This window comes from Stomoxys calcitrans, chromosome 2, assembly GCF_963082655.1.
Source record: "Stomoxys calcitrans chromosome 2, idStoCalc2.1, whole genome shotgun sequence".
NCBI classification, from domain to species: domain Eukaryota; kingdom Metazoa; phylum Arthropoda; class Insecta; order Diptera; family Muscidae; genus Stomoxys; species Stomoxys calcitrans.
The window spans coordinates 107,037,146-107,055,404 of record NC_081553.1 but is presented as its reverse complement, the minus strand read 5'-3'; the positions used below and the strand labels follow the sequence as shown (position 1 = coordinate 107,055,404).

Below are 18,259 nucleotides of genomic sequence, written 5' to 3'. Positions count from 1 at the left end.
TTAAGTGCGGCGATGAAGATTAGCTGGGAGATATGATGCACTAGTGGCAGCACCGAAAGATCCGCTTGAACCACCGAAGGAGCCACTGGAGCCGAAACCACCACTGGAACCGAATCCACCAGTGGAACCGAAGCCGCTTGAGCCATGACCTCCTGAAGCGAAAGATCCTTGGTGGCCAGCACCAGCAGAACCACTGGAGGCGAAATTGAGAGATGAGGCAACACCACCATCAAAGTGTTGAGTTTTGCCACCCAAAGAATCATATTGAGCTTGAATGGCTCTTTGGGCATTGGCAGCATCTTCGGGGGTGCGATATTTGACAAAGTGGACTTCGGGCTTGGCGTTGACGTTGCTGTTTTCGGTGCTCAGTTTGTTGGCCAAACCAGAAAGATCGGCTTGCTTGTTGAGGACATAGATCACAGTCTTCTGTTCGTTGGCATTCTTGGCCAGAGAGAGGGCGGCATTTTCCAAGCCTTGATTTTCGGGACCCTTAATGAAGATGACGCGAAGACCTTGCTTAAAGTTGTTGGAGATGGGATTGGTGGCAGCGGGCTCATTGAAATCTTGTTCATCGGCAGTGAAGGTGTAGAATTCCTTTTCTAAAACACTTTGGGCTGGAGCCTGGTAGGCAGAGGCACCAACAGCACCATCGGCACCACCGAATGCTGGACCCGAGGCAGCGAAAGAAGATCCACCAGAGCCAAATGAGCCAACTGAACCAACGGAACCACCGAATGATGCGCCAGATCCAGAACCGCCAAACGAAGCACCTGAACCAAATGATGAAGAGCCACCAAAACCTCCGCCAACTCCTCCTCCTACGGCGCCACCAAAGCCACCACCAACTCCTCCTCCCACTTTATAGTTATATTGGGCACAGGCAGCAGCCACCAAACACAAGACAATAAAGGCACGCATTTTTCTTGTTTTCTTTTGTTTTTTGGTTTGTAATCCAAGTTAGAAGATGAGACTTAGAATGATTCCAATTCAAGATGTATTTCACTTTTATACAAAATGATCATTCACTAACTTTACGATATGCATTCACATGTCAACACCGTTATACGACTTGTATGACATTTGATTCATGACACCGATTTGAATATGCAGTATTCAAATTTGGAATATGCCACTCGGCCAGTCATGTGCGTTAAGTGGTACGATACACCGGATATCGGTGCAGACTTCCTGCACTCTTGACTTATGGTGACCACTCCTGATTTATTGTGAATCTCAAGTTTTTGGTCAAAGTGCCCAAACATTAACGCCATATATTTTTTATGTGTCACTTTAATTTAATTCTGCTTTATTTTATGCGCTCTATTGTGTTGAATAATTTAAATCACTTATAATTCATCGTTGATGGTTCACTAACCCTAAAAAGTGTCAAATCGAATGTTTAACCAATTTAGTTGCTAATGTCTAGCGCTGCAGTGCAGAGGTTATAACTTAACGAATTATAAAAATTCTTCGAAATGATTTGAGACAAAAGAGGTTTTCCCAGAAAAACTTGGCTACATACTTGGACAATATTTTAAAAATTTTATGTGGCTAATTAAAGAACAAAAAAAAAAAGTTTGAAAAAATAAATAATTTGAAAAGTTATATTGCAAGAAAATTCAAACAAGAAAATTAAACAAAGAACATGATACTAAACTAAAGCTATTCCGAAACATGTGCATGATCTATAAGTGCTAAAGACTAAGGGTAACTCCTACATCAGCATTCAACTTACTGTCTAACCTGGACATCCATATTACCGAACAATAACAATACTGAGTTCTTATTAAATGCCACAATGGCAACAAGTTGACCGAGTCTTCAAGATTTAATATCTGATCCGTAACTTCTCACATATCATTGAGTACTGTCCGATTCAAGCTTAGGCTCAATGATATGGGACCTCATTTTTATAACCGAGCAGTGCGATACCTCTTTGGGTATAGGTTTTTAAATGCAAAGTACCTCACAAATGTCCGGGATAAAGCCTCTCTTTATTGAACATATAAATCATACAACTACAGATGGCCTCATCCCAAATAAAGTTCAGAAGCAAATAATCTTTTCACAAGCTCAAGATGCCATATTAGGGAATTGGTTTATATGATGGGCTTATTAGCAAGCCGTTAACTTGTATGTGAAAGTAAATTTTTGTTCCGAATTGATTGCAAATAAGACTTTAGTAAGACAAAGACTGCAAGACTAGACATCGATTTTTATGGGAACTAAATTGAAACGTTCATAAACAGAGCGCGAAATAAAGATAGGTTCACCCAAAAATACGAGTAAATAAGTAAAAGCTAAGTTCGGCCGGGCCGAATCTTATAAACCCTCCACCATGGATCGCATTTGTCGAGTTCTATGTGCGGTATCTCCTTTTAGGCAAACAAAGAATATTGAATAAGAACTTTTATGCTATTGGAGCTATATCAAGTTATAGTCCGATTCGGACCATTCATGAATGCCGATTATTGTAGAAGTCATTGTGTAATATTTCAGTTCTTTCGGATAAGAATTGCGCCTTGTAGGGGCTCAAGAAGCAAAATCGGGAGATATGTTTATATGGGAGCTGTATCAAGCTATTGATCGATTCCGACCATATTAGACACGTATGTTGAAGGCCATGAGAGAAGCCGTTGTACAAAATTGCTGCCAAATTGAATGAGAATTGCGCCCTCTAGAGGCTGAAGAAGTCAAGATCCCAGATCGATTTATATGACAGCTATATCAAGTTATGCACCGATTTGCGCTGTACTTAGCACAGTTATTGGAAGTCATAGCAAAACATCTCATGCAAAATTTCAGCCAAATCGGATGAGAATTGCGCGCTCTATTGACTCAAGAAGTCAAGATCCAAGATCGGTTTATATGGCAGCTATACCAGATTATGGACCGATTTGCACCATACTTAGTACAGTAGTTGGAAGTTATAATAAAACACTTCGTGTAACATTTCAGTCAAATCGGACGAGAATTGCGCCCTCTAGAGGGTCAAGAAGTCAAGACCCTCGATCGGTTTATATGGCAGCTATACCAAAGCATGGACCGATTTGGCCAATTTGCAATGCCAACCGGCCTACCCTAATAAAAAGTATTTGTGCAAAATTTCAAACGGCTAGCTAGCCCCTTCGAAAGTTTGCGTGCTTTCGACAGACAGACGGACGGATGGACAGACGGACCGATATGGCTAGATCGACTTATAATGACATGACGATCATGATTATGTATATTTTATGGGGTCTCAGACGCATATTTCCAGGTGTTACAAACAGAATAAATATTATACCCCCCTATGATGGAGGGTATAATAATTGCTATGCTATTGGAGCTATATCAAGTTATGGTCCGATTCGGACCATAATGGAACTGAGTGTTGCAGACCATAGTAGAAGCCATTGTGTAAAATGTCAGCCAATTCGAATAAGAATTGGATCCTTTAGAGTTTTAAGAAGTAAAATAGGGAGATCTTTCTATATGGGAGTTGTATAAGGCTACAGACCGATTCCGACCATGTTTGACATGCGTGTTGATGGTCAAGGAAGAAGCAATTGTACAAAATTTCAGCCTAATCTGTTAAAAATTGCGCCCTTTAGAGGCTCAAGAAGTCAAAATCCAAGTTCGGTTTATATGGCAGCTATATCAGGTTATTAACCGATTTGAACCTTATTTGGCACAGTTGTTGAAAGTCACAATAAAATATGTCATGCAAAATTTCAGCCAAATCGGATTAGTAATGCGCCTTATAGATGCTCAAGAAGTCAAGACCCAAGATCGGTTTATATGGCAGCTATATCAGGTTATGGACCGATTTGAACCATACTTGACACAGTTGTTGGATATCATAACAAAACACGTAGTGCAAAATTTCATTCCAATCGGATAAAAATTGCGCCTTATAGACGCTCAAGAAGTCAAGATCCAAGTCGGTTTAAATGACAGCTATAACAAAACATGGACCGATATGGCCCATTTATAATACCAACTGACCTAAATTAAAAAAAAAAGCATTTGTGCAAATTTTCAAGTGGCTAGATTTACTCCTTCAATAGTTATCGTACTTTCGACAGATGTCCGGACGGACGGACATGACTAGATCAACTTAAAATGTAGAGACGATCAAGAATATACATAACTTATGGGGACTTAGACGAATATTTCGAGGAGTTACAAACAGAATGACGAAATTAGTAGACCCCCATTCTGTGGTGGAGGGTAAAAACCGCAAATGCAACAAATTTTTATAATATTCTTTAGTAGAGGAGGCCACCGTAGCGCAGAGGTTAGCATGTCCGCCTATGACGCTGAACGCTTGGGTTCGAATCTTGGCGAGACCGTTAGAAAAAATGTTCAGCAGTAGTTTTCACCTCCTAATGCTGGCAACATTTGTGAGGCATAATGCCATGTAAAACTTCTCTTTAAAGAGGTATCGCACTACGACACGCCGTTCGAACTCGGCTTTAAAAAGGAAGCCCCTTACCATTGAGCTTAAACTTGAATCGGACTGCACTCATTAATATGTGAGAAGTTTGCCCGTGTTCCTTAGTGGAATGTTCATGGGCAAAATTTGCATTTACATTCTTTAGTTTTTATAAGCGTGTTAGTTATTTACATAAACTTTATCTTAAATAAATTAGTTTTTTACTTAAAAAACAGAAATATTTAAAATTTAAGAAAATTTGTAAAATTAGTAATTGATTCGGCCTCCGTTGTATTTCTTAACATCGAAAATACGATTTTTTTATTGAGTGGGCCAAGGTAGTGGATTCGTACTGCTTCCCATTGGTAGGTTAGGTTGGGTTTAAGTGGCAGTCTGCCAGAAGACTCACCTAGACGTTTTCTATTGCGATACCACAGGAGCAGAAGAACTTGCGAATGTTCACATCCGCCTAATCAGACAGGTTCTCAAATAAACGAGAACCTCAAGTGGAACTCCTTCTGATTGCTAGTGCGGGACACACACACAGATTGTGTTCTATAGTCTCTTCCCATTCGACGTCCTCACAGCTTCTGTAAAAGTCGTTACTGGCAACCTTCAGCTTGTCAGCGGGTCTATAACCTGATATAGCTCCCATATAAACCGATCTCCCGATTTGACTTCTTGAGCCCCTGCAAGCCTCAGTTTTCATCCAATTTGGCTAAAATTTTGTTAAGTACATATAAAACGATCTCAAGATTTGACTTCTTGAGCTCCTGAATGCCTTAACTTTCAACTTTGGCTGAAATTTTGCATGTGATGTTCTGTAGTCCAACAACCTTGCTGAGTACTGTCCAAATCGGTCCGATTTGGCTGAAATTTTGCAAGTAGTGTTCTGTTATGACTTACAACAATTGTCCAAAAGTACGGCCCAAATCGGTCAAGAACCAGATATAGCTCCCATGTAAACCAGTCTCTCGATCGTCCTTGTTCGGTTCCTAGAGCTTTCATTTTTGCTGGTTTGACTGAAATTTGGTATGTAGAAAGAAATTATGCCTTTCAATTAAATTTATTTTATACTAGCTGACCCGGGCCCGCTCCGCTGCGCCTTCTTTTACTTTATATGGCACAAAATTTACCTTGGAATATTTATTTTCGACAATTAAAGAGCTTTTAGTGAAATACCATGCTACGAAAATAGTATATCGCTTGACTAACAGTTAAACAATATAAGTGTTTTTTTCTGAATCCCATATGATCTTCAAGTTTGGATGTAAGGTGAACTCCATTCTTAAAATACTTTATTTCAGCCGGATGTTCTCATGATATCTGATTTAGGGGTGTTTTCGGAGGTGAGGTGAACACTTGGCCCTGAAAAAATATCAGAATCGTGCTCTTCTTTCAAATACCATTTATTTAAACCACATATTGCCATTGGTTTAGGAGAGTTTACACGATTAGGCGTCCCCAAACACATGGCCCCAAAATAGGTTATCAAATTCGTTTTCTTATCCCGTTTTCTAATCAGCCACATTTTGGCATGGTCGAAACATTTTTATCCTTTGGGGAGATGTTTTGGGAAAGGGGTGATGCCCTAGATACATGGTCCTACATTTGGATATCAAATTCGTATTCTACTCCCAAAAACCTTTATTTGAGCCCCATATTGCGATGGTCAGTAAAAAATTGCTGTTTCTGGGGTATTTTGGGAAAGGGGTAGACCCCCCATTTCTTGCTCTACCCCCCAATACCTTTCATTTAAGCCCCACATTGACATGGTCGGTAGATATGTCCGATTTAGGGGTGTTTTGGGGATTGGGGTGGTCCCCCAAACACTAAGCCCGGAAAAAAATATCAGCAACGTGTTCTATTCTCATGTAACTATATATAATTTTTTTTGAACCCCATATTGCCATTGGCCTCAAAATTGGATATCAAATCTGTTTTCTAATCTGATTTAAACTCCTTATTGCAAAAGTCAGCAAATATGTCCGGTTTGGGGTATGGGCCCTAAAAACCATACATATTTGGTTCCACTCTCTTTAGGACCCAAATTGTCTTGATGAGCAAATACGTCCTATTTTGGTGGTTGTTATGGTGGTGGGACGTTCCCTAGATGTTGATATCAGAAACATGGTCTACTCCCAAATACCTTAAATTTGAGCCCCATATTTCCATAGTTGGCAAACGTGACCGGCTTGGGAGTGTTTTGGGGGATGGGCGGCCACTCAATGAATTGGTCTAGAAAATATATGTCGGATTCGTGTTCTACTCTAAAAACCCTCTTATTTGAGCCTCATATTGCAATAGTCAGCAAATACTTCCTATTTGGGTGGTGTTGTGAATATTAATATCAGATTCGTGCTTTAATCCCAAAGACCTTCAGCCTCATATTGTCGTAAATTTGTCCCCTTGAGGGATGTTTTGGGGAGAGGCGGCCCCGCAAACACTTGGTCCCATATTTGGATATCAGATTCGAATTCTATACTTAAATACCTTTTATTAAGGCCCCATATTGGCATGGTCAGTAAATAAGTCCTGTTTGAGGGTGTTTTGGTGAAGTGGTGGACCCCCAGAAACGTGGTCCGACATTTGGATATTTGATTCGTATGCTTCTCGCTAATACATTTCATTTGAGTCCCATATTGCCATGGTCGGTAAATATGTCCGATTTAGGGGTGTTTTGGGGGTTGGGGTGGTCCCCCTAACACTTGGTCCGACATTTGGATATCAGATACGTTTTTTTTATCCTAAATACCTTTCATTTGAGTCCCATATTGTCGTGATTTATCTAAATATATGTTTGGTAGGTTTTAGGGTGGGGCGGCCCCTCTAGGTACCCTATGCGAAATTTGGATACCAAATTTGTATTTTTACGGTACTATACGAGAGCACACAAAATTTCGCTTAAATCGCACCACCTATCTCCGAGATCTGGCGTTTCTGAAAATACGGGGAAAGGGGGAGGGTCTGCCTCCCTTACTTTCCCTATTTTCACCACGGGATCATTATGCACCATCTGTGAAAATTTCAAGAAAATCGGTTCAGCCATTTCTGAGTCTCTAAGGAACACACAAACAAGCAGACAAACAAACACAAATTAATGGATGAGAGATTCGGCCCGGCCGAACTTAGTACGCTTTTACTTGCTTGTCTTTACGTACGTTAAGCAATTGAACTGCGAAATAAAAAAATGCACCGACGATTATCTAAGTCTCAACATATTAGCGGTAAATTCCATGTCTTTAACCGTTGCATATTGCAAAATCAAGCATTTTTGGCAAGCTAAGAACATTTTGAATTACAAATTACTGATGGAGATCAATTCTTTGACCTCCAAGGCTACCATTCATTATACACTTTTAAAAAAATTCTATTTTTAGATATTGGGGTAAAGATTAGTGCCTATTTGAGAAATTATTTACATAAATTGTTGGGCAAGTGTTTGGATTTTAATATATTTAATTAAAATTCATGGTCTAACTATAATAAAATTGATTAAATATTTAATTGTTTATTTTGATGATCTATTCACCTTTATGCTTTGAATGTTTTATTATGGCGTGATGATAATTTTGTTATTTTTTTCCAATAGACATCAATAATACAATCCAGTGTTCTTGGGTGATTTTATCATATGATTAACATAACTACCATCAGATAATGGATCAAACTTTTTATTACCAGAATGCAGTTTCTAGTATGCTCTGCACAATACCAACTATGTCGCTATTAAACAAACAAAATATGTTAGTCATGCTAGACTTGCACCACAAGAATACGTGCTAAGTTCGGCCGGGCCGAATCTTATATACCCTCCACCATGAATCGCATTTGTCGAGTTTTTTTCCCGGCATCTCTTCTTAGGCAAAAAAAGGATAAAGAAACGATTTGCTCTACTATAAGAGCGATATCAAGATATGCTCCGGTTCGGACCACAATTAAATTATATGTTGGAGACTTGTGCAAAATATCAGCCAATTCGGATAAGAATTACTCCCTTTGGGGGCTCAAGAAGTAAAATAGAGAGATCGATTTATATGGGAGCTGCATCAGGCTATAGACCAAATCAGATCACAATAAACACGTATGTAGATGGTCATGAGGGGATCCGTCGTACAAAATTTCAGGCAAATCGGATAATACATGCGACCTCTAGAGGCTCAAAAAGTCAAGATCCCAGATCGGCTTATATGGCAGCTATATCAGATTATGAACCGTCATAAATACGTCATGCAAAATTTCAGCCAAATTGGATAGGAATTGCGCCCTCTAAAAGTTCAAGAAGCCAAGTCCACAGAGAAGTCCACCCCATCCTATGGTGGAGGGTATAAAAAATTAATTATTTACTGACGCTCTTATTTGTAGGGCTGTTTTGCGTCTTTAACTAAGGTACACTCTTGTCTTACCCCAAAATCAGTTTCCTAACTTTCACTTTATCTACATTAACAAGACGCAAAGTTTATGATCTATTAGCCTACCATTTAAAATTAAAAATCCTAAATATCAAGAAAAAACAAACTTTGGATAATGGAAAAGTTTCATTTGCTGAATGCGCAAAATAGCTGTTAAAATCTCTCCTCAGTCAGCATGTGTAATAGGTCATTTATGGTGGTCCCCATAGGAGTGGCGATAAAATGCCCCCCTGTGGCGTGCCCTGTGCCACTTTCTCCCTTATTTTTATGCCGTGCGACACACAATTTATCCACCTGTTCCTTAGCATATGGTTTATCCAGTCTCTAAGGACCAGGTCCACCCGGAATTGGTCTAAGTATTGGACCAGTGTGTTAGTCCGCACATTGTTAAAAACCCACTCGATGTCAATGCTTACCGCCAGTGTGTACGTTTTGCCATCGAAGGATTTTTATGCACAACTTCGTGCAGGGCAGTCCCCACCGACCTTCCCTTTACATAGGAATGCTGTTTGTATTTGAGCAATTCGCTGGATATCCTACTTTTTATCATGCTGTCCACAATACGTTTCATGGTTTTGAGTAGAAAGGACTTAAGGCTTGTGGGTCTGTAGGCCTTCGGTGTCGCATAACTTGCCTTGCCGGGCTTGGGTATAAATACCACCCTTGCCTCCTGCCAGGCTTTCGGAGTATATGCAAGTCCTAGGCACGCTGTGAAAATTTTGGCCAGACGAGGCGCCAGATAGTCTGCCTCTTTCTGCAGTAACGCCGGGAATATTCCATCAGGTCCGGGTGACTTGAATGGTTTGAAGCTCCTCAAAGATTCCTTCACCATAAATTTCGTAATTGTAAACCTTCACGCTCCAGATCATGTAGATCTACCTTAAGGCTTCTGAGCGGTGGATATCTATCCACAAGATGATGATTTGGATGGTCATGCGATAACAGCCCAAATGTTATTGCTTAGACAGCATGTAGTTATGTCTTCGCACTGGTAGGATATTTGTCTCCTGATGGAGGTTCGTCGCAGTACGGAGGGCTCCATTCTGACAGATCTGAATATTATTCCACTGCGTGTCACAAAGTTGACGAGACCACACGCTGCGAGACCACGCGCTGCATAACTTACCACAAAGCGGCCAGTTGCTTTGTACGTGGTCAACAACCCAAGTTCTGCCGGCAAGTGACTTGAGGACCTTGTTTCTACTTTTGACTTTATCGCAAATTGCTGAGGCATGTGGGGAGAATGTGTAAGAGCTGTCAAATGTGACGCCAAGTATTTTGGGACACTTGATGGTCGAAATCATTTCTCCATCGACCATCACAGTCAGCTCAGTATTCACCTCACACGTATTTGTAGTGAACATTGTGGCTGAAGATTTGGTGGCAGATATCTTCAGATTTCTTGCAGCGAAATATGAGGCAAGTTCGTTAAGGCTGACGTTCAACCTATCGCAGATGTCAACGGAGGATAGGTAGAGATTAAACAGATGTGGATTGCAGGATAAGTAGAGGTTAAACAGTGCCGGAGATATCACCCCACCTTGGGAAACTCCCTGTTTCGCTCTACGGTACTTCAACTTCTTATCCCTAAATTGCACAAATGACTGGCGACCACACAGATAATTCGCGACCCAGCGTTTTAGACCTGGCTGGAGGGATCTGTTGGCGATGTCATCAAATAGTTTGGCATCGCTGACCGTCTCGAATGCCTTCTATAGGTCCACTGCCACAAGGACCGTCCTATCACATGGCCTGGGCTGATTGAAGCCACGGCGGTGTGCGGTGATGGCATGCAAAGCTGTTGTTGTGCTATGTAGTCTTCGAAATCCATGTTGATGCTAGGCGAATGGAAATTCTCCTACGAGGTTCGGGAGGAGTAATGCCTCAAGCATCTTTGCTACTGGTGAGAGAAGAGAGATCGGTCTGTACGACTCCCCCAAACTCGGGTCCTTTCCAGGCTTCAGAAGCGGGATCACTCTGCCCATTTTCCAGACATCGGGAACTATAAGAGTGTTCAAAGACAGGTTGAGGACAGCAGTGAGGAACTCAACTCCAGGTAAATCTAGATTCTGCAACATCAATGTAGAGATTTCATCGGGTCCCAACGCCTTGGATGATTTGGCGCCACGGATGACATTTGTAACATCGCCCACGGTAAATTGTTATGGCTGCCCATCGGCTCGGAGACCACGGATACGTCGAATGGCTCTCCTCCTTGCCCTGTCACACTCGGGATGCACAATAAATAAACGGTTGATTAATCTGGCGCATCTCTTTGGATCAGTCATGGTTACTTCACCAGAAGTGACTGAGATCCTGTCATCCCGTCTACAGGGATTCGAGAGTGACTTAACAGTAGACCATAGCTTGCCTAAACCGGTGCCTAAGTTACATTGCTTCAAGGGTTCCAGCCACAAATTTCGCTTATGTTCGTTGACTGCCCTGTTTATTTCCAGACTCAGCTCACTGATTCTGTGGTTAGAGGGGTCCAAAAAATAAATCCCATCACGCTCGTCTGCAAGTACCACTGCCTGCGCCGGGAAATTGGGTCGGACTTGGGGTATTCGACCGGCTGGTATAAAGCGAGCGGGTGCTGCGTTAATGATGTTTTGGAATATCCTCTCAGCAACTAGCACATCCGAGGGGGGAGGCAGTTCACTGAAACTGCGATTGGTATACTCTCTGAAGCCAGCTCAATCGGTCTTCTTCTGATTGTTAAACGTCGGGCGCTCAGAGGTTATCAAGTCGGGTGGTCGGCCGATGGTGAGAATCATGGGGAGATGATCTGACCCCAAAGAAATGACAGCTTGGCAGAATGACAGGGAGTTCTGGGGATGCAATGGAGATGTCTGGCGAGCTGCCGCACCTCCTCGTAATCCCGTGCAAAACGAGCCTTCAATCTACTCTGCCGAAGCTATGCCACGATGGTCGTTACCTAGGGGAGAATGCCATGAAGTGTGATGCGCATTAAAGTCCCCTAGAACCAGACGATTATAGCCACTTAGTAACCAACTTATGTCGGCGTGGTAAGCTTGGCTACAAAGGACTTGTGTAAGAAGTGCACTTGCCACTGGGATTCATTTTTGCATTATCTGATTTCTAACCATTTGGTTTTGATTAAATAGTCTTCAATACTGCATTGTATTGCCAGCGCCATCTGTATGTGGTTATGCAGGGAAAGTATCTTGTTATTTTTATTTAGTTTATTGTGGCTTCTCGCTTATTGCCTGTGGCTTTTAATGGATTTTCTAACCGTTTGGAAGTTTTGAGGTGAGACATGGCGATACCAAGGCTTCTTAGTCTAGAGTTTATGCTTACTCGGCCATTTTGTCGTTCATCCTACCCTAGGAAAGATTAAAGATTTGGCTTTGATTGCAAGTAGCATTTTTTTTTCTGCCACGAAAATTGATTTTTTTTTACAATTTTTTTTTTTGGTGAGTTTAAGTGCCAGGGATATCCCCTTCCACTGTTTTTTTTTTTTGTTAAGAAAATTTAATTAACTTATTTAGAGACTGCCGAATACATAAATTTCGTGCTGTGGCAATTTCAAATCCACCTTCACCATCGGAAGAAATTGCAGATTTATTATCATCCATTTTTTTTTCTGAATTATCGAGCTTGGGTGCCACCGAATATAAACGGTGAGTTTTGGTTTTGTTATCTCTTATTTCATTGAAACAATATTAACAATCGCGTTGTTGTTTTTGGTTTCAATTAGGATTGGCACCCAGCACCCCAGCCACATTTTTTTTATCAAAGGGCGATCATAAAAATACTGGGGAGTTTGATTTGCTCTTTGGCTTGCCTTTGCTGTCCCCACTCCCATTGCAGTCGGTGTGCGGGCCGATCACCACACAGCATAAAAGGAATAAAAAAAAAACCTGTTGTCGTCTCCCATCATTTTGATATACGCATTCAGTTGATCGCACCCACGCAATGGGCATTTGCCATGTGCTTTTGATAACAAGAGTTTAATTACAAGAAAAGAAAGAACTATTATATTTGAACCGAGAGGAAGAAATGAAGACTGTGGCCATAGAAATTTAAAGTGAAATAAGCTGGTGCCCCAAAATCCAATTGTCTTGAAGGAAGTTTGCTTGGTGTATTAAACGGCCGATAATAGAAAAATTCCAACCGGCAAGTGTATTTTAAAGTTTCTAGGCAACTGTATCATTTGACGTGGCAGTGTCCAAAAGCATCTAAAATTTCTGGAGATTGAAATGGACGTGTCATAGTGTGTCAAAGTTTAAGCTAAGTTGAACATATAGTACTAAGTGTTTAAGTGATTAGTCTATAATTGAATCAAAAGCCTGAAATTTTCTTGCTTTCTGCGTTTCATTAAATAAATTGAACATTTTGATATTTACCATGTACAAAAAAAATTTAAAGATTCAAGTTAAAATTAGACTTTTGATTCAATCATGTTAATGTGCTTTACTTTTTATTTCTATTTTGTTTTGCCACATTTGGTTTCATTATCAACATGCCTAGAAGTGAGTCAATTTAAACAAGGGTTTCATATTATTTTTCTAGTGTGATTTTTTTTTAATTTTTTTTCTTCAATCCACCCTAATGTCGAACTCTGCTTCTAGTTACATGTTTATAATGAAACAAGTATCTTTTGGAATTCAGCAGCTAACTCGTATTGTGTTGCAGAAACAAACGCAGCCGGAAGCCTAGCAACATTGTTGCCGCCGGATCACTTTTAACTTTTATCACTCTCTTGACTTCCAATGTTAGCATCAACAGCACTCATCGAAAGGCCTTTCGTCGTGGGAGCATGTTAATCAGCAACAACATATGTGAGTACTCTCTCAGTATCTAAATTTTAGCTTGGTATCGGCATCAGCGTTTTTTTTTTCAATTTGTTTCCATCTGTTTGTTACGCAAAGCAAATGAGTTTGAACTGCACATTAATGTGGGTCATTTAAATGTAATTTTTTTTTTTGAAATATAATCTACGTTATGTACGTTTATTTATTAAGATCATTTAAAATATCTATAAATAGGATAAATAAGAATATGTTAGCCCATGTTAAGAATAAAAATGAAAATTTCTCCAATTCATAAAAATGATTCCGAAATACTTAGTTATTGATTTGTGGAATAAAACTCTAATGGATTCAGACTAAATTTTGCTTTTCCTGTTTGGTTTTAGGTTAGCTTGGTTAGTTAGGTCACTGGGAATATGGGTGTCATGCAGTCAAACGGTTTAAGCGGGTATCTACAACTCATGACCAGGTTGGGTGGGCAAGATAGACGTCAACATCTACTCGTCTATCGATATGAACTCCGTCATTAAACTTTTCGCCCCTTTTCTCACTTTTAACTATATCTGCTCCTATCGAAACTAGCACGTATAGAAATAAATAATTTAATGTGGCATGAAAGGCGTATTGAAGCATTGAACCTGCCCCTCCGACGAGCTGACAGGCCGGACAATATACGTGCGCTCGCTTCTGAAACCATAACACAATTTCGTCCAAACGTTATATGCTACATAATAAATTATTTTTGGCGCCCAACGTGGGGCACGAATGTGACTGTTTTTTTTGTACCACCTTTTGGATCAATCTATACTGATACCCAAGTTTATTCATTCGGCTCCTAAAGTTTATTTTCCCCTTATTACTTCATCTATACCGTCTCTATCTAAATTTTCATCTTTCCAAATTTTTCTCTTTGAGTTTATTCCAAAATGCGGATATTGTGTAGAATCTAGAGTTCCAAACTTCTTTCTTACCAACCTATTTTGACAATAATCTCCCTCCTGCTTCTATCGAAAGTGCCATTGTTTTTGTTCTTTGTCTGGAAGGAATGCAGACTCTGGAAAATTTTGCTAGATCTGACCACAGGCAAAAGCAACTTCATGACATTTAGAACTAACCAGAACCTGGATACTTGGAACCAAACAGTTTCCATCCGGTTTGGTGATATCTTTTCTCTCCTTCTATTTCCTTTTCCTTTCATAGTGAATTCGTTTATTGGCAATTTCATATCATTAAATGTGACAAACCTAACGCATGCTACCATTGAAATCAAACAGGGTAAAACTTTTGCTTCAATACCTATAATTTTTTTTTCATTTACTTAAAATCAAATATTAAAAAAAAATTTTGTTCTCCAAACCTTTTTTTTCTTTAAACCCAATATTATATACAAAAAGGTAAAAATTTCAAAAGAAAAAAAAACGAAATAAAGACAAAAAAAAAATAAATATATACTACCTAAAAACGAGGGAAAAAATATATTATTCACATTGTAAAAAAAAAAAATTATAATTTTTTTTTTTTTTTTTGAAAGTTTCTATTTTTAACAACGCCTTTTTCCTTTTTGAATTTCGAATATGAAATATTTGTTTCTTACCAAATTTCGTATTTATGAACTATAACTTTAACTTTTTGAATGAAAGATAGAAGTAAAGGTAAAAATTAAATAAAATAAATCATGAAAAATAATTTTTGAATTATCAACAATAAAAAAATATACATATTAAAGTAAAACAGTAAGCAATACGCATGATTAAATAATTAAGCAAAACCGCAGAAATACAAAACAGAAAACACAATTATAGAAATTATAGACATTAAAAAACTAAAAAAAAAAAAAAGAAAACAAAAAAATCAGAGAAAGTTTTGAAAATTAAAATAGAATTTGGGAAGTTGGTAACTAACCTCAGGAAAAGGATTAAAATTTAATTTTTATACACAAGGCGGTGATAGAAGCCTTATTATTATCTTTTTTGGAAAAACCTATTCAAACCCTATTTTTATTTCAATTTTTGATATACATGCTTGTTCTTTAAAGGATAAAAGCTTTATCTTTATACTTTTTTTTGCGTGAATGGCTACATGATCATACAGCGGGATTGTAAAGAAAGTATCTTTTGATTATATCTCAATATTTTGTTCATTCACAACTATGGCTACCAAAACTGCAGAAAAGAATCCTATGGGATCGAACGGTAATCCTACTTGCGATGCCTGTAGTGAAACTATTGTTTCCGTTTCGGCGTTGCTGAAGATTTCATGTGGACATGTTTTCCACAAGAGCTGTTTGGAGAAATGCGTTAAGACTAGGCCATTCTGCCCCATTTGCAATAGTAGGGTAGCGTCTGATTCAACGGACACAGGTACTTCTCAGATAACAACTAGGGCTCAAGCTAAACAGATTGGCAATCCACCACCCCCAGCGGCGGCTAATACAGTTCAGGGTGATAGTGCTTCCAATACCTCGATCGGTGTGGTTGATCAGACAGAGAGAATAACCCAGTTAGTAACTAACATTGTTTCAGCCCAACAGGTACAGTTTATGACTACTCTAACTGCTCAATTGAGTCAGCTCATCGAAGGGAATATTGCCTCAAGTCTTTCTAGGTTAATGCCTTCTAACTCGCAAATTGAACCGAATCGACCTTCGCAATCCTCACCTCAGCCGATGCAGACTCTTCCTGCTGTTGAGGACCGTACGTTTAGGGAGTTATTTGGAATTACACCACATAATAGTCGATCTAGGGATTCTCAGAATAGACCACTTCAGGCTAATGGGCAATCGGTTTTGAACAGTTCCTCTCATGGCAATTCGTCTTCTTCAGATTTACACTCTCGCCCAGACAAAGTATTGCAAATAATGTCTAATTGGAAATTGAAGTTTAATGGCGGGATAAATGGTCTCTCTATCGACAACTTTATTTATCGCGTGGAAGCTCTGACCGCTCAGACCCTTCAGGGGAATTTGGATTTGCTCTGTGGTAACGCCAGTTCATTATTTGAGGGTAAAGCCAGTGACTGGTTCTGGCGATATCATCGCTCTGTCAGCTCAATCCGATGGTTTGATTTGTGCAGGTCCCTTCGTGAACAGTACAGAGACTCTAGGACTGATGTAGATATCAGGGAATTGATTCGGGAACGCAAGCAGAAACCCAATGAATCTTTTGATAACTTTTATGAGTCCATTGTTGCGTTGACCGATAGGTTGAAGACCCCTTTATCAGATGAAATGTTGGTAGAAATTCTCCGTAGGAATTTGCTCCCTGAAATCCAACATGAGATTTTAAATATGGAGATAGGGTCTTTGCAAGGTTTGAGGGATACATGTAGGAGACGCGAATTTTTCATGCAAGACATGCGCCGAAAGCTAGGCTTAACCCTTTCTAAATCTGTTCCTTTATCCAAAAGAATATCAGAGATAGAAGATGAAAATAGAGAGGAAGCGCCAGATGTTTGTGTGCCTGATGATGAGATAGCGGCCCTTAATCTAGTATGCTGGAATTGTGCCAAAAGTGGACACCGCTATCAGGACTGTTTAGAAGAAAGGTCCATTTTCTGTTATGGCTGTGGTGCCCCTAATACTTATAAGCCAAACTGTAGCAAGTGTGCTTCAAAAAACGGCAGGTCCAGTGCACAGAAGGGTGCACAGAACTCGGAAAAGACATCGATTTCGGAACTGTAGTGAAGATATTGTCAGACCCTTCCCCTAGTATTCCTTTATTACACCATACTATTAAGAACACAAGTAAATCCGCAAGTACTGACCTTGAAAACCATGATAATGGATTCTCAACTAGAGACTTTGCTGATAAGACCACACCTGCTAACTTATTTCCTATTAAACCCCTTCATACTAGAATTAAAGAATATGAGTTGGCCCGTGCAAGGATCTTCGACGAACCTAAACGGAAGTCTAGGTCCGCACTTCGTATGAAATCATTTTGGGGGAAGATGAGAAGTATTAGGAGAAAGTTAGTCTATTCTATCCTGGATCGTCCGTCAGATGTAAGACCTTATGCAGAAGTAATTCTGTTTGGGAAGAAAATGCTTGGCCTTTTAGATACTGGGGCTTCAATAACATGTATTGGGTCTGAGGCCGCCAACGATTTTATAGCATCGAAGAAGCCTTTTAAGAACCTGAAGTCTACTGTTCACACTGCAGATGGAAAGGGACAAAACGTGATCGGATTTGTGGAGACATTTATTACGTTTAAGGGATGCGAAATGCCCATTACTATATTTATAATTCCTAGTTTAGATAAGGATCTCTTCTTAGGGATAGATTTTTGGAATATTTTTAATTTACTTCCCGCTGAACTTTGGAGCAGTGGAATGTCACCTCTCTCTGGCATAAATGAAATCTCTCCACAAATTCCTCTGTCGGAGATTGAAAGACAAAGACTCAACCAGGTAGTATCTATTTTTCCATCTTACTCCAAAGAGGGCCTAGGTAGAACAGATGTTTTATATCATAGCATTGAAACTGGGGAAGCACGCCCCATTAAACAGCGCCACTTTCCAGTGTCCCCTGCGATAGAAAAATTAATTTATGAGGAACTAGACCGTATGATAGCTTTGGATGTAATCGAAGAGAGCAACAGCGCATGGTCCTCGCCAGTGGTGCTTCATAGGAAGCCTGGCAAGAACAGGTTATGCTTGGA

General features: G+C 39.7%; 1 protein-coding gene across 1 annotated transcript; it reads right to left on the bottom strand.

Moving 5' to 3' along the window:
* Positions 1-918, bottom strand: LOC106081800 (keratin, type I cytoskeletal 9-like). Its single transcript, XM_013244012.2, has one exon. It carries the CDS (start codon positions 916-918, stop codon positions 1-3), a length of 918 nt encoding a protein of 305 aa, XP_013099466.2.
* Positions 919-18,259: the final 17,341 nt, after the last annotated feature.

Bases quoted from the DNA above. Each gene is read 5' to 3' on its own strand.
- LOC106081800 (XM_013244012.2), bottom strand. From the start codon at position 918: ATGCGTGCCTTTATTGTCTTGTGTTTGGTGGCTGCTGCCTGTGCCCAA.